The following is a 27,171-nucleotide window of genomic DNA, read 5'->3' as shown; positions in this document are numbered from 1 at the left end:
GAATATAAATTAAAAGAAAAAAATAAAGTAAATAGAAACGTTCAGTATAAAAATTCACACATGGCAAGTGGATACTTTCAAGTCTTTTCCAAAATGGATAGGAGTTTATTCTCTTCTTTCAAGCTTCCAACCGAGCGTGCTGGACGTTCTCGCCGGCCACGCGACCTCGACTTGACCTTCCGCCGAGCCAAGATGAAGTACAGGTCTAGTGTACACTCATCCCCTCAGGATCACCCCTCGAGGGTTTTAAAACAAAGGAAATTTCTGTAGATATACATGAGACAGAGACTGATAATGTGAGAGTGAGAGAGAAAAAGAGAGAGTGTGTGTGTGTTTTTGTGTGTGTTTGTGCAAACGAGCGTGTGAGCGAGTAGTATATACTCTGGTGTCCAGACTCTGGACGGCGGGCGTCAGTTAACAAGATTCCGGTTTTCATCCGCGCGCCCAATGCAAGACCCCCAAAAAATGACAAAATCGCTCAACAGATCGCCCATTTCTTTTAGATAAGCCAACCGAACCCCTTTAATACCCTTGTATGGCCCTTGTATAAGAAAACGCCGCAAAAATCCCTTAGTAAAAACAAAACATTACTGGATTACGAGTAATGTTGGGAGCACGATCTGGATCTCATATGGTGGGTATCATCATATGGTCCCGCCATGCTCTCAGCTGAAAATTCAAGACGCCATCCATCCGTTTCCTTTTGCCATTAGGGTTGAAAAAACAAAGACATAGAAAAAAGTACATAGGAGATGCCCCGTGTATGGACAATGTTGTGCAAATTGTGTTGTTTGTGTGCCGGATCAGCACAGTTTATGAGGCTGCCGTTGTGGGCTGCGCCTCGTACGCAGGTGGAGGGGAATCTTCCCTCTCGTCCCAGAAGCTGGGGTTACGCTGCTTCTCGTCGTAGACTCGCTTGGCAATCTCACCAGCCATCTTCATGATCCAGGCTTGTTCTAAAATAACTGAAGGGGTTTCGGAGCGCGGCCCTCGACGTTTTGAGTCACCGCGTTTATCATTTTCTGATGACCGCGCAGGTGCCGTCGTCTCCTTTTCTGGCGTTGATCGTGTAACTTGAGGCTGCGCAGTCTCGGAAGGTGCCGTCGCCTCATCAGGGTTGAAAAGGTCACGACGCAAAGCCGGACGTTGCGGTAGCGTGGTTCTCTCCCCGCCCAGGCCGAACCGAACCCGACTCGAGCCAGACATTGACAGGTCAGACTGCTCTTCAGGGTCCTCAGGGATGGATTCCGACATGGTATTCGACTCGGAAGCCTGTACTGAGGCAGAATCAGACATCGTGTCACCCATCTCACTACTAGCAGCCGTGTCAGTCTTGCGCCGAAGATTAACGACCCGTGTCTTCTTTTTCCTGTTTGCATAAGGCTTTGCGTTTCTGCTGGCGGCAAGGCCGAGACCGGTAGTGGCAGATCCCAGGCTAACAAGAGACGGTCGAGACGGAAGTTGTCCATTGTTTTGACTACTCGTATCCGAGAATGTGTAGACTGTTGATGTGCCATGGAAGGAGTGTGATTTGACCAAGCTCGGCGTAGTCAAAGGCGTAGTGCTGCCTGCCTCGGCCTTGTCAACCGGGCCAGCTTTCGCCCTGAAGATGACTTCAGGAACCGAGGGTGTGAAGAGTGATGAGGTAAGCTGAGTGTTGACCAGGTTTCCAAGACGAAACAAGTTCTTCTGGGAGAATAGAGACTGCAACTCAGCTCCACCATTGACAGCTATGCTCGAGATGTCTATGGGATCCAACAGATTTCCGTGGGCATCCACAGCATCGAGTGGCGGGCTGGCGAAAGGGTTAACAGCTTGCTCATCCAATTCGTTCGTCTTTTCGTGGTCCTCTTTGGACATTTGTTCGGGGCACCAAAGCTGCAGTGACAACTTGTGAATGATTGCTGGTAGCTCGTCCATCATCAAGTTTCTAAGCTTCCCTTCAATAGTCCTCTGTAGATAATCTCGAACGAACTGAATCGAGTCGAACGTCGACGAGACCTTGAGAGACTCTAGAGGGTCATTGCGGAAAACCAGGGTAAGTCCCTTTTGTTTTGAAAACACCAGGATGATGAAAGCTGAGAGCTTGATCTCTGACAATGTTATTTGCAGAGGTATTGTCAGGCCCGAAGCTGCTGCAAGCGGCTCTGGTGATGTGAAACTTGGCTTTGAATAGAGATATGTGTTGAGGGGATTTGCCTGTGGGTTGCTTTGTTAGCAAAAGGCTTTGCACAGTTGTTCGCGTATTCACGACAAAAAAAAATAGGTGAGAAGAAATGCGCCTTGATAACGTTGAGTCTTGGTAGCCAGCAACTTGATGGACACAAAGTGAACAGTATTCCCGTATGCCCAGCGCACTCCTGAAGTTGTCATAACTACTTTGTGCATAGTCATGCTTCAGATAGGTGTTACCCGCTCAGGGGTAGAACCAGGTTCTGTGTAATTTGCATACGGTGGGGATGAAACATAGGGGAGGGCAGTAGGTTTACAGCGCTGGATGTTATGAGATTTGGCTGCAGTGTGGTTCTCGAAGATGGCGTGTATGGAGTGCGCAGAGGGAATGTGCGCGGGAGTAACAGGACTTGGCAGTACTCAGAGAGAAATAAGCGTCAACCAGAAAAAAACAGGCACATACTTGGACTCTTGTCTTCAGCGTCAGAAAGGCATCTCCAGAATATGTCATCTTAAAGATGCCCCTAAATCGATCCTCTGCCAGATCGCCAATCTCGAGGATCTCGAGCTCCGGAGGCACGGAGCCCAGGTTGAATTCGGTAACGAGGATGTCATCGACAATTATCGGAGGTTTCGGGGATTTGTTCAAAGCAGTCGTGAGCAGGTCTCGCGCGCGCTTGTAGAAGCTCGCGTCGGCCGTCAGCGGCGACCAGTTGAAGTTGAATGCCATGTTTGGATGGCGTTTCTTAGACAATCATCGCGTGCTTCGGGATCGATGAGCCGTAGGCAGCTCCTTCGGCAAGTTTCTCGCGTTTTTATTGATGCTGTCAGAGTCTATGAATGTGTCGTGTGTGCGCGCTTACGCCCAATGTTCTTATCGTGGCGGGGGGCGAGCTGTAGAATTAGGTATGTTTTTCGCGGCGAGGAAATGTTGTTCGGCGAGTTCTCGCTGGATGAAAGTCGCTCCTGAGCTCCTCTATGAAATCGTCGGTCAAAACTGAAAGGGAATCAAAAAGATGTCGGAGCACGGAATTTAGGAAGGAGTGACTGTTTAGCAAGCTTGTTGTTGATCCGGTTTGACGGAATCTATAATAAGGTTGGTAGTGAACAAGACAAGAACTTGATGACGCTAAGCGGGAGTTCACGGCCGGAAGTGAATTTGTTTTGGGGGGAATTCCGAGGGCTCCTGCTGCAAAAATTTTTGGAGATTGCGCATGGAAGCTCCTGGAGCAGCCCCAGCTACGGGTGGGGCCATATACTCCCGTCTTTAGCCAATCACAGCTGCCAAGTTGTAGGATCCCTTTGGTGCGAGGTGCTAAGCAAAACAAATATCACATCTGATAAGGTCATAGGAGGTCGCGATTGACAGCTGATCCGGCTTTTAGCAAACAAAGCGCTCATCATCTCATCCATCGCCACACCACTGCATGTTGAATCACCTGTTGCGACTTTTTAACGAGTGGTTTTGGTCAATACTAACTATAGAAGACTGATAGGGACAAGATAAAGCTAGGAAATGTTCAAGCCTAGGCTGTGCATGTACTTGCTAAGACTTTGCATAGACCAAAACAAACCAAAATTTCTATACTTTTCGCTCGTGACTTTCTGTCGCGTGCCTCGGGGACACGGAAACTCATAGGGTCCCTGTCGACGAAAAATGTGGAAAAATGCAACGGCGCAGAAGCGGGGTCAGTTCGGGTTGTCCACAAACGCAAGCAAGCTGCAAGCAAGACTTACTCGTGTGGTAATTTGCCCGTCATCGCCTCGGTCAATGCACTATGACATCGACGTGTGGGACGCTTTGGATTGGCATTGTGAAAAGTCTAGTCAGTTAATTATCCTTTCCCCGGAAAATGTATTTAATTAATGCATGCAAAAAATGGCTTTCAACGGCATGTCATGTAAAGATTTCAAAGCGTCTTCATCCAAGGGTTTCAATCATGTCTCGTCCATAGGTCAGATAGGTGCAGGTGGTACCTTAGGTGCCTAGCAGTAGACCTAGAACTAATAGATAGTTGCCGGCTTAGGTGCGACTTGTCTTTTGACAGTGGGGAATCACAGCCCGGCAAATAAAGGGGTGAATACCGTACCACGGTTACAACCTCTGGGGAGAAAAGGGGATGTGATGAGATACCAGGGTTGAGCCAGGCACGTGTAACAGCAATATAGACGTCGTTGAGGTGCGCTTCTCTGAAAATACTAATACTATAATTAGGTAATTATGTATTGAGAATGAAATACTATGTAAACAAGGCACATGGGGAAAAACGGCTTTGAAGCTTATTGAATTACTTAAAGCCACGAAGCAATCAACGAGGACCTAGACCTAGTCATAAGGCGCGCATATCCGATAACCAAGGGTAAGGTGAGATGGGAAATCAAATACATCCATGTCATCAAATGTCAATTGAACCCAAGGGTCAAAGGCAGGCAAGGCAGACAGACAGACACCCAGCTGAACGCCTGCCCTTCGCCGCTTGTCAGATCAATTTGCACAATTCCTGCTCAACTACAGAGTGCTCCTTCTCTTGGCCCTTGAAGCCTGCTTGTCTCGCTGCAGCCACAGTCGCTTAGGGCCACGATTTATTCATGATACATACATGTTCAGGATATATTTAATTCCATCCCGTGCTGTTTAGCGGCGACATTGAAAGTCATTTGTCAGACAACAACCACGTATCAACAACCGCATCCGACAACTTCAAGATCAATACGGTCGTCAGTTGTCTCAACTACAGACAAACAAACAAACAACTCTCCCCGAAAGAAGTACCATAGCTAAGGTATCTACAAATAGTCTCCGTTACTCAACATGGCTCAAGACATTCACACCCTTCACTACTCACCCGAAGTGCAAGCCTTCCCTAAAGGGTTGGGAAATGCTGTCAAATATGTCGGTGAGGGCATGGCAAATGTAGTCTTTAGCTTCCCAGAGGCTCAGGACTCGATGCGTGACTTGCTCATTCGAGTGCCCAAAGACGTGACAGGAGATCATGAGGATATCCACAAGCACTGGTGTGAGAACGTTTATCCGTTGTTTGAGCCGAGGGATCTAGTCCCTCAGTATCTTGTCAAGATTGAGGGACAAGATGCCATACTTGACAGGCTGAGAAGTGAACTCGAGGCTGCCGAAACCAAAGGACAACGCAAATCAAAGATGAAGGGGACTAAGATTAAAATTGACCTTCGTACTGCGATGCTGATACATGACATGCGCCCAAGTTAGTCTTACTCGCGCTCCCCATATGCATCCCTGGTCGTTTCTTTTTTTCTTTTCTTTTTTTCTCCTCACTGGTACCCCTTGAAAAATTAGATTAATGCTTATGCAACCCGCACCGCAGGGAACCACGATGAAATACTCATAGAGTTCAAGCCCAAGTGGCTGGAGCAGTCACCCACTGCGCCCAAGGATGCCGCCAGATGCCGCAACTGCGCGCGAGAGGCCTTCAGGAACAACGAAAAGGGCACCAGCGACTCGATTCTCTGCCCTCTGCGCTTTATGGACAGAGCCAGCGAAGGGTCGATGGCACGGGTCAAGGAGTTCATTACCAAAGGTCTGGAAATTCCATCAGGCTCACCGGCGGCGATCACGCTGGAAAATTGGCTTCGGGAAAACACTCTGCTCCCGCATCTCCACGATGCCCAAGTATCCAATGATAGCACTGGTGTCTTGGAACCCAAGGACCAGTTCAAGCTGGGTCTCGCCATGACGCTACGCGATTGTACTTGCTACGTTCGCTTCTCTCGCCAGGGTAGTAGCACTGATGAGGTCGAGGCTCGACTGGGGGATTTAGACCTGAAGGACCAGACGACCAAACTTGACTACTGGAGGGACATGGAGCTAGAGCTGCATGATCAGGGCTACTATTTGGGCAAGGAAAAGCCGCAGCAGAAGACAGACTGTTTACTGTCATAGTGATACTGCTTTTGCGTCTTGTCATCGTGTGATGGGACCAGTTCAGGTGTACGTAGTATGGTTAATACAAGATAAAACTGCTCTGTAGACTAGAGAGTGCTAGATTCTTGTCATACCGAAGAAACATAATAATAATAAAAAAACACAAATCCCTACCTAATCATCAAGGTTGGTATCTTTTACCCCATTGCCACCGAAACGCCATGCGCCCAAAACAATGCCAAATAAAAATAAACTCCATCTGGACAATCCAACCCCCTATCAACTACCACGCAGCATCACTTTGCAGAAGCGGTCTGCTTCCGTAACTTCTGCAGGGCAGCCTCCTTGTTCTTCAGCTGCGTCTGCAGCGTGCTCATCAGCGCCTGTGCCTTCTCCTGAGCCTTCTTGAGCCTCTCGACCTCAAGCTGCTCCGTGTCGCGGCTGAAGGGCTGCCCGGGCCTATTGCTCAGTGGGATCATGGCGCTCCTCTCAAGCACGCCGCCCTCGGTCCGCACCCCGCCGGCTGCCGGCGCGGAGCCCTTTCCCTTGCCGCGGTTAGCGGCCGTGGTGGGCAGGGCTCCGCTCGTCAGGACGTCGTAAAAGACCTCGTAGGGCTCGTTGAAGATCTGCTCCTCGTAGGTCCAGGCTGTGACCTCACCCGACGAGCGCATGGCGTCCTTTTCGGCATCGGTCCGCCCGTACGGGTGCAGGCGCAGGTGGTGGTACAGCGTCTGCGGCTTCTCGCCCGACTCGGGCACGTAGTAGAGCTTTATCGCGATCTCGAACTCGCCCCACCCCGTCTCGTTGACCACGAATGGTTTTCCGGGTTCGCTGTCGACCACTACACAATTTTTTTTAAGGTTTGGGGGGTTAGCAACCGGGAAGCTATCGCCCGTCGGCCGGTTCACAATGGGACAAAGCAGCACAAAAACAGGACGCACTTCGTATGTGGTTGGGAATCGACTCATGCAGCTTGAATTGCACCCGTTTAAGCCAGTAGGTCACATCTGTATCCTCGACGCCCTTGACAAAGACCTGCCACGAGTGTGTGTGGTCGTCGGGGACGCCGGGTGGCTTGGGGTTCTTTTCATCGTCGAACGGTTTCGCCGTGGTCCCGTATATAAATGGCCGATGTATCGAGGTGCCCTTGACGCGCTTGCCCAGGTTGTTCTGTGGTGCCATGGTGGGAGAATAGCGAACGTAATGGCAGTCCTGTGGTTTCGCCCTTGCGCAACGCGGAAAAAGAAAATCGCAGCCTCACCTCTGCTGTAAACGCACCTGAGCACCCTGTTGGTTTACCAAAAGTGGGGTTGGTTGAAGGTCCATGCAAAAGTTAGAACATCTCGCTCTGTTTAGAAGCTCCGATTTGTTACGATGATGGAATTTGTGGGGTGGCGCGTCTCAATCGCCCCATTTTCATTCAACTTATTTTGGAAGCTTTCACTGAGCTGTCAGCCTTGTGAATTTCAAAGTAACACTTTAAGCTCCATTGAAGTCAAGTAGATGGCGTCATGACGTAGACCATAAACACTCACTCTCTCAGTCTCCTTTTCTTTATTTGGATACCCTCAGATTCCTTGTTCAATTCGATTGACAAGCTAGGATCATCAAGAACATTTTATTTCAATTCTTGTCCAGCCTGAAGCGTGTACCTACGTCCCTCTTTTTATTATCTCATCTCCAAAAAAGAATGTCTGCTGCTAAAGTTGCAGCCAAACGGCTGGTCGTCTGTGGAGGCAACGGCTTTCTCGGATCAAGAATTTGCAAATATGGTGTCACAAGAGGATGGGATGTTACTTCAATAAGGCATGTTATTTTCAAATTCTCAAGGCATACTGGTGCTGGTTCACCGGTTTCTTTACTGTTCTTGACCCTTCTCATCAAATCATCCAACTAACATCTCAGCCTCAAAAAATAGTCGCTCAGGTGAACCACACTGGGCCTCTGTGGGCCCGACGGCATCGCCGCCTCCGTGGGCTCATCAGGTCAGCTGGGAGCGGGCTGACATCTTTCAGCCCGAAGCCTGGGCTCCCCTGGTTAAGGATGCCGACTACGTCGTGCACAGCATGGGCATCCTGCTCGAGGCCGACTACAAGGGCGCCATATCCGGGAGGGAGAACCCCGTCCAAGGCCTGAAGAAGGCCTTTGCGGCAAAACCCCCCTCGGACCCCCGCCAGCTGACCTACGAGATGATGAACCGCGACAGCGCCGTCATGCTCGCCAGGGAAGCCTCCAAGGCGAACGTCGGTGCCTTTGCCTACATCTCGGCGGCTGGGAACGCCCCTGTGCTCCCGGCCAGGTACCTCAGCACGAAGCGCGAGGCGGAGAGCACCATAGCTAGCGAATTCCCCCGGATGCGCAGCGTCTTCATCCGGGCGCCGTTTTTGTACGATACTTCCCGGCTTTTCACGGTTCCCATGGCGGCACTTACGGGTCTCGGTACATTGTTCAACCGGACCACAGGTGGAGTTTTTGGGAGCTTTCTGGGCGCCGCAGCCATTAAGCCGCTCAAGGCAGAGGATGTAGCCGCCGCAGTGATTGAAGCTTTGAGCGAGGAGAGTGTCAGGGGCCCAATCGAAGTGCCCGAAATTGAGGAGCTGGCCAACAAAGGCTGGAGGAAAGGCATGTTGTGAAAGAAACAGATTCAGGTGGGACTTGAAGCAGAGTTGGGCCATGTTGTACATCATGTATTATTAGATACCCATCAATCTCTTGCCGGCCAGTGAGCCTGCTTTACGCAATAATTCCAATCATCCAATACGCCATCCCAACCGGTCGCCATGTGGTAATCGTAAAATACTCTGGGAACAAAGAACAAAACAAAAAAAAAGGGAAGGAAACAAAACCCCGTAGGCTCATATCATCGTACCACGCTCAAAACTTTCTCTGATCTCGGCGGTGTACTTGTTGTAGAACCTCGCCAGCTTTTGGTTGAACTGCTTGTTCTTGTCGTTGATATATGTGACGTCGTCATCCTCTCCGTTCTTGGCCATGCGGGCCTTCCTCTTCTTGGCCGCGACGTCCTCTGCCTTCTTCATGTCGTTGACCAGCCTGTCGATGGCCTCCTTGTCGGGCTTGTTCTTGGCAAAGTTGGTAGAGTCGGTGGTGGAGTAAAAGGTGCCCGCGCGATCGACGGCAATGAGCTCGCCGTCCTCGGTCTCGACGATATCCAGCGTCCCGGCGGCGGCGGCCTTGTCGATGGCGGCCATCTTGTCCTTTGCGTAGCGCTCCATGTCCGGAGGCATGTTTTTGAGCTGGCGCTTGTAGATCTTTTCGGCCTCGTGCCTGTAGTCCTGGAAGGCGTTGTTGTCGCGCGCCGCCTCCTTCTTCTTGACGCGCTTGTCCCACCGCTCGCTCTCCTCGGCCGTCCAGTCCCAGGCCCGCTTCCGCTCAAAGTCGCCGCCGCTGTCCTCCACGTCCGCCTTGAGGATCTTGTGCGACGCGATGGCGTGCCGCCGGTGAAGCGCCGTCAGCTGAGACGGGTCCGACGCCTCCCGCCGCGACTCGGCCGTCGCCGCCTTGAGGTTCTGGTCAGATGACGTCTTGGCGCGTGCTTGCAGCGCGCGGAAGCGGGCCATGCGTTCCGCTGCCGCCGTCTTGGCCGTGTTGCTCGGCTCCGGCGTGCTTGTGGTGATTGTCTCTGTGGATGTCTTGTCGCTGGTTGGTGTGGCCTCGTTGCCGGCGGGCTTTGATTCGGCAACAGCTGCCGCTTCTGTAGATGTGCTGTCGCTCATTTTTGTGTGTCCCTTATTTTTATCCTTTTTGATCGGGGGGGTTTTTTTTTTTTTAAGTCAGCAAGCCTCAATACTTTGTCTTGTCGGCAGTATCATGAAGGCTGGGCAACTGGGCTGCGTTGGTGGGGGAAAAGTTGTGATGGTGAAGACTTAATCGGTACGTAAATTCATTCACCCTTGCACGAGCACCAAAGAATGTCGTCGCCTTCGGACTATCCACTGGCGGCGATGGGAAGCCCCACAAATGTTTCCTGTACTCCTGAGTCCTGCCTCATGATTGAACTTAAATGTACACGCACATTACCCTATTCATTTATTTATTTTTTCGATGTTCACTACGCATATTAACTTTGAGACACAGAGATGTAGTGATTCTTCAACACCGATCGCTAAATATCATTTATCATACATAAACAAGCATTCACATCAAAGATACTGCAGCTTACCAATGTGAAATCGCTTTTCTTCAGAGGCAGCCGACATCAAACTTACCCTGCATCGCCACGACCGATCAAGGTTGACCTTAAGCAACACCAAGTCACAAAATACATCATCGTCCTGGATACCAGGTCAAATTGTGAATGGCTGGGTTTGATCAAACTTTGACTTGGATAAATTCACCCGAACCCGAACAGAGACCATTCAAGCCTTGTCCGCTCAAGACATTTCTTGGAGCAATTAGCTACGACACCTACGTAACGCTTTCAGGTCGATACAAGTCCTTGATTAAAGCTTGCTTCATTGATTACAAAAGAAAAAAACAAATCCCCTGAAACTTGCACAGCACTAACTATGTGCTGATTTTCGGCATTGGTCGTCGGCAGTATATCAGTCGTCAATCGAGGGTTGTTCAAGAAGTCTTGATCTTTTTATCAATCAGTATTGGTCTGTCTGCCTAGGCCAAAATGGGAAGTTCCGGAATGCTCAAACTTTCACTACATTTTGCTGAGCATTGCTGTGCTTAGCGGCACCTCTAGGCCAGGCGAGACTTGATTGAGAGCATTTACTCTTACTCAAGTGCAAAACTTGTTCGACTTAGCGCCGAGGGTTCTTGCCTTGCCTCCTGCAGCGGCGCGCTGCTGGCCCTCTGGGGAGGGCGTTTAACTTTATTCCGTTTTGTTTAAAGACAACTATAGTTGTTCTCCCCGGTTTTAATCAGTCTGCTATACCCAGTCAGCCAGACTTACCAGTAGTTACACCTCGCTTTCGCTCGCTCTCTTGACGTGCTGGTTTCAACCCGAGGAAGTGGTTCGGACTACTTTCTAGCGTAAGCCTTTCCCAATACGCTTCCAAGGGTGATCCAATACGAACGAGGTAGCTTGAGTATTTACTACCCCGGCTGGCCCGGGCTGCTAGTCCGGTAGGCGCAGCTTGTTCCTTACCGTGAGCCCGAGACCCAAGCCTCCTCCTAACCTAGGTCTAGGGGCCGGGAGGGACAACTTATTGCTTGTGATTGTGCGGCACTTTTGAGCGGGTAGTTCCTCGCGCCGTCATCTTTCTGTCTTGTTTAAACTCCATACAATACACTCGGCTCCGAGCATTTTGCTTTGTGATTGATCACACATTTCCTCCAGATGAACTATTCTAGAGATAGCTGCCAGCATGCATATGTGGCCGCCGGCAGCAGGAAACTCTGGACATCAAAGGGGAACAAGGCATGATCTCACCGGCATGGCGTCAGGGTGGGCAAGGCCCGGGCTTCAGTCCCCAGTTGTATTCGGTCTTGCTCATCCTGGTACAGATCTCCAACCAGCAACATGATCCGGCTAGGAACTTTTGCCGCCGATTTGGTCATCAAACGGCTATCATCGACCGCAAGCTTTATATTGATGGAGGCTTCATCAACTGGAGCCCCATGTCCCAGTATCCAGCAAACAAATCAAGTAAGCAAAAGGCAATGGGACAGGGTGGTGGAAAGTTGGAGGTCAAAGCTAGAGGAGCGGACCTGGCTGACATGGACGCATTAGACACTTGGCTACTATACCAAGATCTTGATTCTAGCAGCCCCAGCGGCATGCCTCAACTGTATGCTAACCTCTCGAAAAACGAAAGCATACCCCAAGTCAGTGGTGGAGTGCTTTGGGCAGATGATGTGAACAAGCGTTTCTATCTGTATGGCGGGGCCATAAACGATGCCTCGGAGCGATTGAACTCATTCGAGCTGTGGTCATACGACGTCATATATGACAAGTGGGATTCCTTTGGTCCCTCTGATATTGGAATCCAGCGTTTAGCATACGGTGCCGGTGTCGGGGTTTCCAGGACAGGGAAAGGGTGTGAGTATATATATATGAACAAATCAGTGTTTCCAGGTTTCGTGCTCAACAAAGTTCTTGAATAATAGATTATTACGGCGGATGGATGTCCAATTCGACAGTTCCAGGTTGGCAAGGCTTGCCTACCGCAACCTCATATCTGGTGACATACGATTACGATTCGAACAGCTGGAGCAATGACACCGGCCCCGATGATATCCCGCGGGCAGAAGGCTCAATGGTCTTCATTCCTGCTGCCGACGGCGGCATATTGGTGTACATAGGGGGCATAACCGACTTGTCGGGAAACGGCACGGCGATTAAAGGGCAGTCTCTTGCCAAAATTATCCTCTTAGATGTTCTCAACGCAAAGTGGTATACCCAGGATGCCACTGGTGACGTGCCTGACATGCGCCGGCGGTTCTGCATGGACGTGACCTGGGCCGCCGACAGATCAAGCTACAACATATATCTCTACGGCGGAATGGGTATTGCGCCGGATAAACAAGCCGGCTTCGACGACGTTTACGTCCTTTCCATCCCCAGCTTCACGTGGATCAAGCTGGAACCAAGGGATCGCAACGGCACAGGAAAATACCCCCATCACACTTTGACCTGCAACGTTGTGCCGCCTCAGAGCAATGACGAGTACAGCGGAGCAGGAGGTGGACAGATGCTGATTATCGGTGGCACCTTTCCGCTGACGCAGGATTGCGACACCCCGACTCAATGGGGCACCCACAACATCGACTTCGGGGCGCCCGATCCATGGCAGTTATACAAGGAACAGGAAGTGCGTCATGCGATACCCAGCCGTGTAGTCTCAGTCATCGGCGGCGACGCTACCGGTGGTGCCACGGTGTCGCAACCAATTTATGGATGGAACAACCCGGACCTGGGCGTCATTATCACCCGGACCGGGGAGGTTTTGAGTGCGACGCGGTCGCCGACCCGATATATTCCTGCTTCGACACACCAACCGAACACAGCGATGAATGCCGGACAAATCGCTGGCATCGCGATAGGTGCAACGATAGCACTCATTGCGATGCTTGTCTCAGCTACAACCCTTGTTATGTGTTTCCTGCGCAAGAGAAGGCAGAAGCAGCATGAACAAAATCAAAATGCTCCACTGAGCAAACAGGGCGGGATCGGAAACAACCATGGAGCCGAGCTGAGTTCAGAAGGGCAGAGGTTCGAGACAGACGGGGTAGAAAAAACAGAATGGGATGCCGCCATGCAGTTCACCGCAACGCCGGGAGAAGGTTCATCACCAGTGGAATCATGGAATCCGCCATTGTCTCCTTTCCTGACAACAGCCAGCAGCACGCTGGCCACAGGTCGACACTCGTTTACAAGCCCGGGGCTTGATCCACCGCAGATAGCGGAGTTGGAAGGCACCATTGTACCGATAGAACTGGTTGCAGGCTCTGTGGCCAACTCTGATGCAGGGGATCTAGAAGCCCCGATGAACAGGGACATGGAATTCGACCGGCGCCACAGCCCACCACTAGACGATAGCCAAAGCGCACGACGGCGTCTTCCTATGCCGCCGGAAGACGACAGCCTACCCAGCCAGACGGATAGCCACGGCAATAGCGACGCAGTGTCGCCGCTCTCACCGCGCGGTCCTCCTCCACCGTTCGACCCGCCGAGGCGGGGCTGGACGCCACAGGTCAGTCAGTTGGACATGCCGCTCCTACCGAGCATAAAGAGTGGCCCATCGCGAGGGTCGTGGCGGGTCTTTCTAGACGACCACGAAGAGTTTTGTCTAGGTCCCAAGTTGATGGAGCCCGTTGCGTCTGGCCACGGGGCGATGGAGACAGCATCCGCCCCCGACCCCGGGGCGCAGAGCCTCCAACTCCGCGAGATATCCACGTCGCCGGACCATGGCACACCGCCTGTCGAGGATAGGATATCAGTTGGAACCCGCCGGATGATTTGATATTCATTGATACGCGCGCTCAGGCTAGCTTTTCCCAAGACTTGTTGCTTTGTCTTGCTGCTGCTGGAAACAATTGCGGACATTGCCTGCCATATGATTCGGCTAGTCCGGCTATTGTCATAGAACAAGGCACTGCTGGCAAAAAGAAAAAAGAAATTGACCGCAAGTCCCACCGGCGACAGGTTGCTAAGCGGTACAAGATATTTTACTCATTATCTACAAGAGGTCCACTTTACGGTAGATATTTCCCCATGTTTCACGACGATCTTTACGCAAAAAAAAAAAAAAATCCTGAAATCCACAGGTATTAACGCGATAACGACAATCCACATGTACATATAAAGCAAGTCCATCCAGAGCAAACGATAAAAAAAAAAGGGAGATAAAATTTTTATTATGGAGATTCAGGCTCTAATCCGACACCGACCGACAAAGCCATGAACGATGGGGGCAAGGGGAGGGGGAGTTCAACGTCGGTACTGGAAACGGAAAGCAGGATGGATGCGAGCGCGGGACGGAGAACGGGTCAGGCTGCAAGTAGATCCATCATAACCAGAGAAAAGAAAAGAATTAGAACGATGAGAAACAGATTTTTTTTTTTTTTTTCAAACGTTTTGCTCTAGATCTCATTCCCTGCCTTTCACCGATGTTGTTCATGTATCGATACCCGCACCGGTGAGCTGGGGTGGTTTGAATCGGGATTGCACCCGCGTGGACGGGAAGACTCCCTTGTTTTTGTTTCTCGGCTCCCATCCCTCCTCTTTTTTTTCAGTGGTAGGTATTGCAAGGGGCTTCAAAGTCAGGACCCGATCAGATCAGATCAGGGTTGCGTTGACGAGTGGCAAAAACAAAAACAAAAAAGTGTGGAAGCGAAAGTGGATGGTGGGATAGAAAAAACAGAAGAAAAAAAAATGCGGTAAGGGTTGTGTGCTTGTCGTGGCCGATGACGACGAAAAAGCGCCAAACTCATGATTGTTACACGACATGATGGGAGAAAGTTGGGTAAAAATTAGGGGGTGTTTATTAGGGTGATGATGTGATTGATGCAAGTCTGGATAGCGATGTTTTTCTTTGCGCACGCCATAAACTCAAATGACAAAATACATTACCAAACGACGATGGTTTGACATTTTTGGGTCTTCCATTTTTTATCACGATGACTATATCTACCCGTCAGAACAAGGAGAAGGAACACAAATGAATATAGTAGTATGTGTAACTAGTGTTACCTACCCGAAGCAGCCGGCGACATGATGCTGTATACTCTCCGTAATGACATGTAAGACGTTCCAGCGAACGGGGTTCACTATGTGTGTGACGCATGTCACTTGTCTAACACATCTATGGCGTGCTGGTGTATCATTGACTTTGTTTGTCATGTTCCAACTACTACTGTTCTACAAGGGTTTGGTTACAAAAAAACCCAGGGGGAACACAAAGTACCGCCCCCCGCGTTTTCACTAATCGCCCAGGGTCAGAAAATTGCTTGACGAGAAGAAGCATCTCGTACGGATAGGTGATGAACGATCGATCATCAATTGGTGGGCGTCAAAGTCCCGTCATTCAATTTAGTTCAGATTTTTTTTTTCTTGGTCAATTTCGCGTGCTAGATGTTGCACTTTGCATAAGTGGCTGACGGGTCTAGGCCTTTTCTTCTTCGTCTTTTATTTTCTTCCTGACGATTGTGATAGATTAAATAAACCGAGGAGTTAATCTTGGCGTTGGGGTAAGTCTCTTCGTTTTTTTTTTTTTTTTTTTTTTTTTTTTCAATTGTCCGTCGAGCGTCAAAATATCCTCGTGGATCCCATATTTCTTCTTCGCTCTTAGTTTGCCCGACATCGGGACGTGATCTTGTTAGACGGCCAAGAAAAAAAGAAGAAGAAAAGTTATATCCGAACCACCCAAAACCTTCGCTTAAATCCATCACAACAATTATTAAAGCACAAGCACGTAAGATGCAAGAGCCGAGGAAAAAGACCCTTGGACCCTTGAGGTTGTATGAGTCCGGAGATGTGCTGTAGATAACGAGAAGAAAAGAAAAAGGTGTAGGTTCCAAAAATAGGATTGGTGGGACTGGTCTCTGTTCTTACGCTTTTTTTTTTTTTTTTGGGCTCTCAAAATCCCTCTTACGCATTCTTTATCTAGAGACTAGAACATCCCGTTTCAAAGAGATACGAATCAAATCCCCGAAGCGAGGGTAACAGAGAGGTCAAGGGTCTCCCGCGATAACGGATACCGTCTGACCGCACTAGGCAGGCTTGTTTGGTCTGGAATTTTGAGCAGCTCATGTGGCTGATCTGCTGTAGATCTTTTGGGGGACTATTATCGACACGCTAATTCTAGATTCGGAGGAGTGACGAAGCAAATCTTGTAACAGAGAGAGAGAAAAAAAGAAAAAAAGAAAAGCCATATACACACATCGGGGCAACGGGGTTGACGAGCGGCTGAACAGACCCTCCCTGCGTGTCTCGGACAAGGCAGCAACACACAGCTAACACATTTGGAAGCGAACAATTCTAGACTAGTGCAGCCATCATCTGCAGCCTCCTGATTCTGGCTGTCCAACTTCGTAGTTCTAGGGTACGCCGAGAAGGACGGTGTTGATGACGGCTTTGTACTTGTATGCACTTTTACATAACCTCAAATGGGGGGCGTAAGGGGACTGTAACATCATTATCGTGGGGTATAATTGATTCCTGTTAAGCCAAAGCCCATTCGTTCCCAGAGCCTCGGGGCGAAGTCCAGGCCTAGGTAACAAATGACATTTTGACAAAAGAGTACGGCAAGAGTCCTCGGCATTGCCATTATACTTGGTACCAATGCAATGGAATCTCACTGTCTTTTTTTTTTTTTTTTTTTCTTTAAATCCCCTTGTCGGTCTCACCCGCGCTTCTTGTTTCCATTCTGGGATCGACATGCAGCGGGATACATACTTATTTCCACATGGCACAAAAGAAGTAAAGAATAAGCAAACAAAGAGAAGGAGAAGAAACATGATTCCACTTGGTTGACAATGCGAAAACTAGCTTCAATCACTAACGCCATCCACCTCCCTACCTTACCTTAGTCTAATCCTTTCCGCAGCTTCTCACCCACCCCGCAGTTTGATTTTCCTTTTCGCAACTCCAAGGGGAGAGGAGTTGAAAGAAAAAGAATATGCAGGATGACGAACCAACCCCCGATCGACATCCACGGAATAAATTTTTAGTGACTTCAGTTTTGTGTGACGATTGAAAATCCGCACCTCTTGTCCTTCTTGGTATCCCGAGGGGTTTCTTTTCGCTGGGAAAAAAAAAAAAAAGACTTGGCTCTAGAACTCTTGGCCAAGTAAGCAGTTTCTGTGAAACCTCTTCGGTTAAATATTTTGTGGCGGATTGTAAAATAAATGGCATCGTCATATACGTATCTAGAAACCCCCTCACAGGTGTGCATTGCCCATTGGCAAGAGGGTCGCTGGGATTTTAGTTGGTACGTAGCCTCGACAGCCTCATGATACAGCGTAGCATTCATTCACAAGCAGTAAGCAGTAATTGGGAGACCAAGACCGTGGTCCTCTGCCAATGGTAGCTTGGTCTTGGCCACCATGACAGTACGCGCAACGCACACACACACACACACCAAAGTGCCATGCCTCATTTTCTTTTCTTTCTTCTTCTTGCTATCCCTCCCTCCGCCCTGATGTCGCAGTCATCTGCAAGGAGAGCTACTTTCTGGCTGCTGCAGCTTCTCATGCAATGCAACTCGATGTTCCTGATATTAAGTTCCCAAAACCATTGTTGGTCGTACATGCTTTTTTTTTTTTTTTTTTTTTTTTTTTTTTTTTTTCGTGTGCCTCGGCTCTAGCTCTGTGAAGACACGGAACAGAAAAGATTGGACAGAAGCGGGAACAAAAACCACAAAATAACGAGGCATGAATGAAGAAGGAGCTGCGTAACCCCCACGCGGGACAATTTGTTTAAAAGGTTGGCTCACCATTTAGGTTGTTGTGGCAGAGGAACGGCAGGTATCTAGCGTCCCTGATTGCTGGGGAAAAGTCGTTTAGAATGAACGGGATTGGGGGGATTTTTCTCCCCCTTTCTTTTCATTAATTTCTTGTCATTCTGCTTTTTCGCTTGTTGCTAGACAATAACTGTAAATGGACAGTCTCCCGTAAGCCTTTTCATGCAAAAGCGCACCCTGATAAACAAGACAAGGATTGTTTAAGCAGCAAGCCATAAAAAAAGAAGAGTCAGGCGTGAGAGGATACGATGACCAGTTGCCGAGGAGGGGTGTGCGTGTGTGTTCTTCCTGTCACAGCCACGGAGACACGTACTTTTGTTGAATACCGTCTTAGGATGACGCTATCGGTACCTTTTTCTGTCAAGGTTCAATAAGAAATTTTTTTTGGAAAAAAATAAAAAAATCGAACGCCAAACAATTCGAATTAACTAGCAAATTCCCTGTCAGGTGCGGAGGGTGATAGGTGAGCAGGCCGTCCCCGGCCGCTCTCGGTGTCCTTTGCGCCCGTTCACCTAAGCAACAAAAGCCACGTGCACTTTCGGCGAGCGAATGGGGCCGTTGATGTGCAAAAGCAGTCCGGAAAAGCAATCGGGTCATGTTCGGCGATACTCTGAATGGTGCCCATAAAACTTTGTGGTTGGTTATGGATAATACTTGGATTAGACAAGCCTGATGACAGATGACAGGGCCGTTTTCTTGCCTTTTTGCTTTTGACCTTGGGGAATGACTTATTATTTTGTGGGTACTTGATAACCCCTAGACACTCTGTTGGATCACGACACAGATTCTACGAGTAAAAACAAATTGTGACGGCACGGGGGTTTGTCAAGGAGATGATAAGAGAGAAAAAAAGCCAAAGGGGATGATGGATTACAAGCAGGCTGATTATGTGAGACGAGGCTCTCGTTCTGGCACTAAAAGAAAGGAACAGAACAGGGGCCTCCGCCCAGAATCATTCCAGTTAGATGCCGCTAGTCTAGACGAGGTTCCAAGCAGAGCTTGATCGGACCGGCCTTGTTTCGTCAAAAGACGACGAGGCGATGGCGACGCTTATTCAGCTCAGATTTTAGGTATTAGAGCCTTCCTAAAAAAAACTAAAAAAAAAAAAAAAAAAAAAAAAAAAAAAAAAAAAAACAAACATTGCGGGGTAGCCATGGAAATGCGCTATCTAACACAAGGTATGTAGTATGTGGTGGTACCTAAATTGTCTTTTGTAACTACTGCGTATGGCTGGAGTTGTTCACAAAACGTCAGTGTCAGTTTGTGCCTGGCATTAGGTAGTATGCTCACTCAGCTGGGATAGACATCATATACACATCTGGGTTCCACATAATTATTATAGTACATATTTTCACAAAATACTGAGCGTCGGCAGGTTGTGCGGCTATCGGTGCGTGTCTATCACGTCTCTTCAAAGCCGAGCGGGATGGTAAGAAAATGACTAGTCATAAATCTTTTTGCTGTCAGCTGCAAGGCCGGGCTGTTTCCCAACCGAAAGGCCTTGGGGGCCTAGAGGAAAATGAGCATGGGATTTCGTTAGCTAATGCGAACCTCCCAGAAGGAAGGTAGGGGGTGACCGAAGCGTCAGGTCAACTTTTCTTGTTTATATCCGTAAAGCAACCGATTACCGTCATGTACCTGCCTTGCCTGCCTACCCTCGCTAACTTGATGAGGTTTGGCCGGCCGTCGTAGGTAATAACAGAAGTTTATTAATTTCATTTCTGCAGACCAAAGCTCGTCATATCTGTGATGTGCACCTTTCCGCACAGACTTTCTGCAGGAGCCCGTTCCACATGCAGCAACGTGATTCGAGAAGGGGTCTTGGCTTGGGAGTTTGTTTAGTTGATAGATTTGACCGGCAGTCCATGCAATTGTGAATGAGTCTGCTTTGTCTTTTTTTTTTCGACGAAAAAGTTCGGGTGCCGCCGGGAAATGCCTGTCGTGGTGTTTGTTATTGTTGTTATACTTTTTTCTTCTCGGCTGGACAAGCCCAATTGAACCAACTGTGGTACTCGTTATTAATAACGTGGGACATCACAAAGCCTGCCGTGGCCTGTAGATCAAGCACGCCCTCCACTCCTGGGCGCCCAAAAATTGTGTTTACGTGCCCCCTTCACACGCATCACTGCCTATCACCCACCCGCTCTTTCTTTTCTTTTCCCCGCCGGGATCCCCACCGTCTTGGTATGTCCGGTGGCCCCCTCTTTTATTTCTTTTTCTATCGGCCGGATGCGGCTTTGTGGTGACCATCAAGACCGTGTGTGCCGGTCATGCAACCCTATTGGATTTAATCAATCAGCGTGGAACCCTGAAATCCAGGGCATAGCCCCCATCTTTTAGTGTTCGTATGCTACTTACTACGAGTACTTTCCTGTATATGCGACTCAATTCTTGGAGTTGCATTATTGAGCAGGCATGAGAAGAACCAAAAGCCCCAGGTATAGGAGAGATCAGCAAAAGGCGAACGACGGGCCAAGTTCACCGCAAATACACACCGCTTTCATGTGAAATAAAAATAAAAATAAATAAAAACCTGGACCGTCTCGCCATCTCTAGTAAGTCTAAGTAAGGTGCGCGACGGTGGCAAGACCGGCTTTATTGGGCCTACTGCACTTTCTTCCCTACCTTACACTATCACCAGGAACCAGAGCTTCGCAACCAGAAGGGACGAGGAACAAAAAAAAAAACCAAAAAAAAAAAACCGAAGCGAGCCGATGCGGGGCAGTGGATATCTCAGTATCACGACACCGGAACAAATGACGTGATTGGTTCAATTCCCCGTGCGGCATGGGAAGATCAGGTGCTCCGCTTTCGGCTGGGCGTCAATCCCCCACCGATAAACTCCTCCAGTTTCTCCACCAGGAACGGGCCCCAACACAAGGGTTTATCGTAAAATTGTGGTACCTGATGAGCCATGAGCTTGAGATAGCAAAGATTATCAACAGCCGTTCGGGCACGCCGTTAGAAAAAAAAAAAAAAAAACGAAAAAAAAAAAATCGGGAAATTTGCAATCGCGGCCGAGGTGTACGAGGGGTCATATCTGAGTTCTGGGCCTTTACTAATATGTTACGAACTTGGTATAAACTGGAGCAATTTCCCATGGTTTCTGTAGTTCTCACCTCAGACAAATAATTCTCGAATTTTGGTGTCTTCAACAACTAGCAATTGATCAGATAAACTGGTCCCGATCCCTTTCCTCACGAGCTTCTTTCGGTTGATTTCAATCCCATCTTGAGCAAGCAAGTAAACAAAAATAAAAAAAGACACCTGACCATACAACTTAAGTACGGTGACCTCACCTGTTACTGCAGCATCCATCGGATGAAATCTTCAAATCCAAAGGCCCACGCAAAGACATCACTCCGAATAACATCCCGGTGCGGCATCGGAGAGGCAGAGTTATAGAGATCGACACCGAGGTCCGCTTCAGCCCTCGACTACGACTCGTCCAACGTCTTGCGAGAAGTTGGTTTAGAAAACACCAACCGATTGGTAGTTAACTGAGATCTTGTGTTCCGTTGTGCATCAGCAACTTCCCACGCAGCCGGGATCATCAGAAAGGATCAGCAAGCTTACCTACCCTGCCGAAAACAAGAAGCCAAGATTCTTTGAACGATTGATCGATTATCATCACCATAATCATCTTGTGGTCCTGGACGACTACTCCCTCGAGATCCAAGTTGGTTGATGATCTACCTACCTACCTTGCGAGGGACTTGGTGACTTTTGTTGCCTGCCGGTTACTAAATACTACATAAACGGAGCTACCCACTATCGATCCACCCACCATTCGGGAGTCTGTCTACATTTGAAGGACGAGGAAAACCAAGCACGCCCTAGGTCTTTAGCGGCTGAGAAACTACCAAACTACCTACACAGCTGCCCCTGCCCAATCCCTATCAATCAATCCACAATATTTGGATACCTACCGACCAGGTATCTATTGTAGAGAGTTAGGAACCTACGGTACTTTGGTTGGTTCAAAGTACCTAACCTGACTAGGTACGATACCTCTGGGACATTGTACCTTGAACCTCGACCTGGGAAACCCCCGACCCCCCATCAAAATCCCACGAAAATCCGTGGTCAGCTGCCATCTTTTCTGCGCGTCCCCTAGCTAGCTCGCATTGAAACCAGCTACAAGACCAGACGTCGAAACCAAGCCAATTCCAGACATACATTGGATTGCACTACCTAGAGCAAGCACGCAATTTGTTGGTTCCGGCGTTCCGTCATCGCTCGCCACCAGTTGCTTGCCTGAGAACCCTGTCAACATTTGCCGGGGTTGGTGGCTTTTTTTTTATATATTTTTTATTTTTATTTTATTATTTTTGTTTGACAGTCAGTTGGTAAACTCAAGGGAAGGAATAAGAAGAACCCAAAAATTGGGACGAATTTCACTCAGACAGACTGACGGACAGGCAGTCAGTCTAGTCAAGTCAAGTCACAAAACGAAGAAAAAAATACAGACACCCACGTTTGGTTACACTCAACAAGAATAAGACAGGCAGACACACAAGGAAAAAGAAACCACAGCCCGGACAGGACAGCAGCAAAACATCGGATACAATCAAGCCACATCACATCTTGCATCCACGCCCTTTGATCGTCACGCCAGACCCAGCCAGCCAGCCAGACGACTCTTTTTTTTATTTCTTTTTTATTTTATTAAATTGTCTCTTTTTGGACCCGACAATTGAGCAACGCAACGGGTCCCACAAGCGTAACCGCCCACCCTCCCAGTCCCCAGCTAGGCCGGCCTGTTACTTCCTTCCCCACGTCCTGTTTCACCCCAGCCTACCAGGCTCCCCCCGGCTGCCAGTAACCCCCCCGCTGAACCCTGCCACGCCGCCTCGCGCCCTGCTGGGGGCTGCCACAAGCACCAGGTTGAGGTGATTATTTTTTTTCTTGGGTGCCAAAAAGGTGCTCACGCACGCCGCTACATCGCATCAGAAGGCAAAGGCACGCTACGCTGCACAAAAGGGTGGGTACCACCAACGGTCGTCCAATCCCTTGCCAGCCCTGGCGTCACTTTACTTCTAGACAACTACCTGCTCCTCTTTGGGACGGACACCGCGGGACCTGAGGAAACTAAACTCGTTTTGTGCCTCGTCTCTCTATCTCTTTTTATTTTATCTTATTTTATTTGTTTTATTCTCTCTCTTTTTTCGCTATTCCTTGTTAGCTCTACCATTCTTTTTTCTTTCTTTCCGGGACGACCTGACGTTATTTGGTACCTTACTTGGGTTGCTGTCCTCAGCTTGTCTCCCTCCCCTTGTTGCGTGTAATACCACTCAACACCCACACCCACCCCTGTCCACTACTCTTAAAAAGTCATAAAGCATCCCCTCTCTCCCTCCTCCCCTTCCTCTCCAAATGTATCTTTCCTCCAGGCGGAGATCGGGTCATGGACCATCAGTGACCACAGAAGTCAAGAAACCCGTATCCGTATCCGAACACTCTCAGACCTCCTCCACTCGCTCCAAGCCACCACCATCATCATCCTCGCGACCCAACATGACGAGGCGAACAACAACCCAATCATCCCACAAGTCGGGGAGCAGGAGTTCAAGAGATCGCGAGAGAGACTGGGATAGAGAACAAGAACATTGGTATGAGGAGCAGAGGGAAAGCTTCCCTCAATACTGGTAAGTGCACATTTTCACATCTCGTCAGCTAGCACCCTAGAATCTTTCACCTTGGGGAGCAGATTTCCTCGCTTAGCCTGACTGGCTCGAGATCTGGCTGTTCCTCTCCTGGCTACCCGCCAAGCTACTTCCCCCCTCCAGCTCAAGTGCGGAGACGTTGGGGTCGTCTCGGCGGGGATTGGCGCTCTTGTCCCTGCATCTCCGGACTTGTCCGGGTCCCTTCTTCATTTTTCTATGTGCCTTTTATGGGGAGAGTTTGTTCAACTAACAGGGTTACAGCATGAGTTGTGAAAAGCAATTTGTACCACAGGACGATCGGTTTTTATACTGCTCAGAAACGTAAGTGCGACCAACCTGTGTGAGACAAAGTGCCATGGCACACCTACGTCAGAAGTACAACGACTGACAAAATACTACAGCTGTCGCGTGCACGACCATAACTCGAGTGCAGTAACGCCATCGTCACAGCATTCTTCATCGAGGGGGTCATACGCCAGCCCCGTATCGTATACGTCGACAAACTATCCGTATTATTCTGTTGAATACTCGGAGTCGAGGGATATCATTCCCCGAGCATCACCATCGAGGCCCAGCTCGATGCACTACTCTCCACCGGCCACTTCGAGTATGGCATACCACGGCCCTACGCTGTCTGCCTTGAGGTCTCTGTCAATTCAGGACGACAGCCCGCCATCTCCCACAACCGCGAGCGTATATCACACCTACAACACGGCAGCCTCGGCCCGCGGTGCGCCAAGCCCCGCGACTTCATACTCGAGCAGACCTAACCCCAAGAAGGGTTACTCGTCGACATACGACAACAGCGCGTACTATGCCGACTACAGCGATGTGCCATCACTTGATAGGCCACTCCCCCGCCGGTCCACCACATATTCGCGCCCAAAAAGCATTGAGCTCGTTACGCCCATGGTCAGCCGCTAAAGGTCCTTTGCAAGCTGTATTGTCTTGACGATAATACCGTTTCAAATCTACGAACAAAAATCATCACGACTGTAGTGGGAAAGGCCATTTTAGCACGAGGCTGAATCGCTCCCACGACTCACGAGCACATGAACGATGCAACGTCTTGGATGACCATCAAGGCGACTTCAGGATGGGCCTGTCGAGGCCGCTGTTTGACAACGCCGAGCGCTTGTCCGCGGCATCTCAATCACTTCAAGGACAGGACGTACCAAGTGCTGGGTGGTTGCCGATGCCCCAAGTGGCGTAAAGGTGGACAGAGTGGGGGTGGCATTCCTGGGGAGAAGCATCCTTCTGGGTACCATACCTCAGTCCCGCTATGCAACCTCCCGTGCGGAGATTTCATTTCGGAGAAGCTGGGCTCGGCTGACTGGAGCGACCTTTGTTCCCCGCTTCCTCGATTCCAAAAATGCGACGAGAGACACATGTCCTCTGTTACTATCTTGATCATGGTGGCGATCAATCATTGCATGGCTGGAGCTTTGAAAGCATGGGATTTAGAATGGGAGTTTTGGAAAGGGGAAAAAGATTGCGATCGATTGGAAAGCTTAATCTCATCTGATCATTTTCTTCTGTGTTTTTTTTTTCTCTTATCTCTATTTTCTTTGTGGCGTTCTACTGGGTCTGCTGATCTAACAAGTCAGACCCCAGCATCATGATGTACTGAAGCATTTCGCATAAAGAGGCGTAGAAGGCATTGCTTTTTACTCGGGGGTTTTTTTTCTGGGTTCTCCTCATTTGTTACCATGGTTGCTTGGCAAGTATGGGATTCCCTGTTACTATATGCATACTACCTACCACCTTGGAGTCTGGGAAGCATGGATCACAAGTTGGATTGTGATTCCGGGATATTGTTTTGATTTACCTTCACTCATGGTCACGCGCGCGAGGTCCTGATTAAATATGAAGAGCATGCAACGAGTGATCGTTGCCCCCTTAAATCTAATGTATTACCACATCTTGGCGAATGTACAAACAACCACCGTCCTCTGCTGTCCTTGTGCTGTCCTTTGCAAGGTACAGCGTGGCTTTTTTTTTTTTCTGTACCCTGTTGTCTTGTCCTGCACTGTACTATTCCCCCCCGTTCGCTTATTATATTATTCCACCATGTTTCCCCCCCTCTCTCTTAATTGCTCTACTTTGGAATCGACCAATCAACACAAAAGGGGCGTGCTGTGGTCTTTCTCGTGTTCCATTCCCGCTGAAAGATAATTTTCGTCCCTCTCCTATCTTGTCAAGCCTCATGGCGTTTTGATAAACCTGATGACATACTAATATAATTATACTTGTTCTAATCCGTCTCCGATTAAGGAAACAAGGATAAGATAGACAACAAGACAGATATGAACGCATACACACCGAGCTAGCGGGTGACGAAAGGGACAATTTCGGGTTTACTGTGCCGTAACGTCACCTGCCCCTTTCTCACTGCATTATTCCTTCATCAAAACATGGTTTGGTTGGGCACACAGACAAAAAAAAAAAAAAAAAAAAAAAAAAAAAAAAAAAAAAAAAAAAAAAAAAAAGAAAGAAAGCCAAGGCATCGAATAAAAAAAAAAAAAAAGTAGGCCCAAGTGAGGAAGGTGTCAAGGGTTATGTGGATGTTGGGGAAAAGCCAGGGACGGAAACGGCAAGATCATGACTATTACCTACCTACGTGGGAAAAACATAGCCAGTTTCTACCACGTTCATACTGTATAGAAAGGCTTGGCAAAAAGCAGCCCCCCTCCCCGGGAAAACCTGACTAAACAAACCAATCGGCGCCCCCCGCCCTCTCACTTCTGTTAGCACCATATGTCTCGGGTGACTGCTTGAAAAAGGCATCATGTGGCCCAATCTCCGTCGTGTATCGACTCCATCTGCGTGTTTCTTTTTTTTTTTTGTTGAATGTTTCTTCTTTGCACACAACGCACAACTTTCTCCCAAAAAGAAAAATCACTAGCCTAGGCTAGGATATCTTGACAACCACAAAAAAAAAGGGCACAGCCCGGGCACTAATGTTTTTTGATAAACAGAAAAGTACGTATGCTCCGAGTCGGGGGTCGGGTAGAAGAAAACCATAAAGGCTGAGTAAGGTAAGGAGGCAGCCCAAAAAAAAGAAAACAACTAACGGAATAAAAATAAATAAATAAATAAAAGGTCTCTCAAAATTCGGGAGTAAGAGACATTGAAAAAAAACGACGTAATCGTAGTACAATATAATGTATCCATCCTAGTCAGTCACCGTTCTTGCTGGGGCAATGCCAGCCAGCCAGCCCCAATTCACCAACATAACCCCCCAAAGCACCAAGCTACCTTACCCATATGGATTGATTGATTGCCATAACCGGCACAAATCCCAATATCCCGTAAAACTCGGCATCACACCCACCCCCTCCTTTTCCAATCTCCACCCTTTTTTTTTATTTCTCCGCCTTTTCGGCCCCAGATTTGTGCAGCAAGTGCCGAGCAGGGAAGAAAGGGTTGATGGGGATGGTCTTTTTCCCTTCGTGTGTGTGTGTGTGTGTGTTTATGATCTTTTTTATCTTTATCCCCCCCC

The 27,171-nt window shown here is 48.9% G+C and overlaps 7 protein-coding genes across 7 annotated transcripts; 4 read left to right on the top strand and 3 right to left on the bottom strand.

Moving 5' to 3' along the window:
- Positions 1-96: 96 nt before the first annotated feature.
- Positions 97-3,436, bottom strand: PgNI_09578 (uncharacterized protein). The gene is made up of 2 exons (XM_031129560.1): positions 2,636-3,436; positions 97-2,199 (listed from the first exon to the last, which is right to left on the bottom strand). Exons 1-2 carry the CDS (start codon positions 2,900-2,902, stop codon positions 814-816), a joined length of 1,653 nt encoding a protein of 550 aa, XP_030977537.1. The 5' UTR covers positions 2,903-3,436; the 3' UTR covers positions 97-813.
- A 1,159-nt stretch (positions 3,437-4,595) lies between these two features.
- On the bottom strand, positions 4,596-7,348 carry PgNI_09576 (uncharacterized protein). Its single transcript, XM_031129558.1, has 2 exons — positions 7,012-7,348; positions 4,596-6,911 (listed from the first exon to the last, which is right to left on the bottom strand). The coding sequence occupies exons 1-2, from the start codon at positions 7,250-7,252 to the stop codon at positions 6,367-6,369; spliced, it is 786 nt and encodes a 261-aa protein (XP_030977546.1). The 5' UTR covers positions 7,253-7,348; the 3' UTR covers positions 4,596-6,366.
- On the top strand, positions 4,985-6,088 carry PgNI_09577 (uncharacterized protein; the record flags this gene model as incomplete). Its single annotated transcript, XM_031129559.1, has 2 exons — positions 4,985-5,393; positions 5,514-6,088. 2 exons carry the CDS (start codon positions 4,985-4,987, stop codon positions 6,086-6,088), a joined length of 984 nt encoding a protein of 327 aa, XP_030977547.1.
- Positions 7,349-7,760: 412 nt separating the features above from the next.
- PgNI_09575 (uncharacterized protein) lies at positions 7,761-8,703 on the top strand (the record flags this gene model as incomplete). The annotated part of the gene is made up of 2 exons (XM_031129557.1): positions 7,761-7,914; positions 7,997-8,703. 2 exons carry the CDS (start codon positions 7,761-7,763, stop codon positions 8,701-8,703), a joined length of 861 nt encoding a protein of 286 aa, XP_030977545.1.
- A 222-nt stretch (positions 8,704-8,925) lies between these two features.
- Positions 8,926-9,804, bottom strand: PgNI_09574 (uncharacterized protein; the record flags this gene model as incomplete). The annotated part of the gene is made up of 1 exon (XM_031129556.1): positions 8,926-9,804. The coding sequence occupies one exon, from the start codon at positions 9,802-9,804 to the stop codon at positions 8,926-8,928; it is 879 nt and encodes a 292-aa protein (XP_030977544.1).
- A 1,657-nt stretch (positions 9,805-11,461) lies between these two features.
- PgNI_09573 (uncharacterized protein) lies at positions 11,462-14,004 on the top strand (the record flags this gene model as incomplete). The annotated part of the gene is made up of 2 exons (XM_031129555.1): positions 11,462-12,080; positions 12,149-14,004. The coding sequence occupies 2 exons, from the start codon at positions 11,462-11,464 to the stop codon at positions 14,002-14,004; spliced, it is 2,475 nt and encodes an 824-aa protein (XP_030977848.1).
- Positions 14,005-22,718: 8,714 nt separating this feature from the next.
- On the top strand, positions 22,719-25,584 carry PgNI_09572 (uncharacterized protein). The gene is made up of 3 exons (XM_031129554.1): positions 22,719-23,651; positions 23,931-23,990; positions 24,071-25,584. The coding sequence occupies exons 1-3, from the start codon at positions 23,380-23,382 to the stop codon at positions 24,591-24,593; spliced, it is 855 nt and encodes a 284-aa protein (XP_030977847.1). The 5' UTR covers positions 22,719-23,379; the 3' UTR covers positions 24,594-25,584.
- The last annotated feature ends 1,587 nt before the right edge of the window (positions 25,585-27,171 follow it).

This window comes from Pyricularia grisea (genome assembly GCF_004355905.1).
Source record: "Pyricularia grisea strain NI907 chromosome Unknown Pyricularia_grisea_NI907_Scaffold_7, whole genome shotgun sequence".
NCBI lineage: Eukaryota > Fungi > Ascomycota > Sordariomycetes > Magnaporthales > Pyriculariaceae > Pyricularia > Pyricularia grisea.
Note: the sequence above shows the minus strand (reverse complement) of the source record. Positions and strands in the feature narration are given on the sequence as shown.

Excerpts from the sequence above, each read along its gene's own strand:
- PgNI_09578 (XM_031129560.1), bottom strand. The coding sequence starts at position 2,902 with ATGGCATTCAACTTCAACTGGTCGCCGCTGACGGCCGACGCGAGCTTC. Across the intron at positions 2,200-2,635 it reads CGCTGAAGACAAGAGTCCAA|GCAAATCCCCTCAACACATA; the intron begins GTATGTGCCTGT and ends AGCAACCCACAG.
- PgNI_09576 (XM_031129558.1), bottom strand. The coding sequence starts at position 7,252 with ATGGCACCACAGAACAACCTGGGCAAGCGCGTCAAGGGCACCTCGATA. Across the intron at positions 6,912-7,011 it reads GATTCCCAACCACATACGAA|TGGTCGACAGCGAACCCGGA; the intron begins GTGCGTCCTGTT and ends AAAATTGTGTAG.
- PgNI_09572 (XM_031129554.1), top strand. The coding sequence starts at position 23,380 with ATGTATCTTTCCTCCAGGCGGAGATCGGGTCATGGACCATCAGTGACC. Across the intron at positions 23,652-23,930 it reads GAAAGCTTCCCTCAATACTG|CATGAGTTGTGAAAAGCAAT; the intron begins GTAAGTGCACAT and ends ACAGGGTTACAG. Across the intron at positions 23,991-24,070 it reads TTTTTATACTGCTCAGAAAC|CTGTCGCGTGCACGACCATA; the intron begins GTAAGTGCGACC and ends AAAATACTACAG.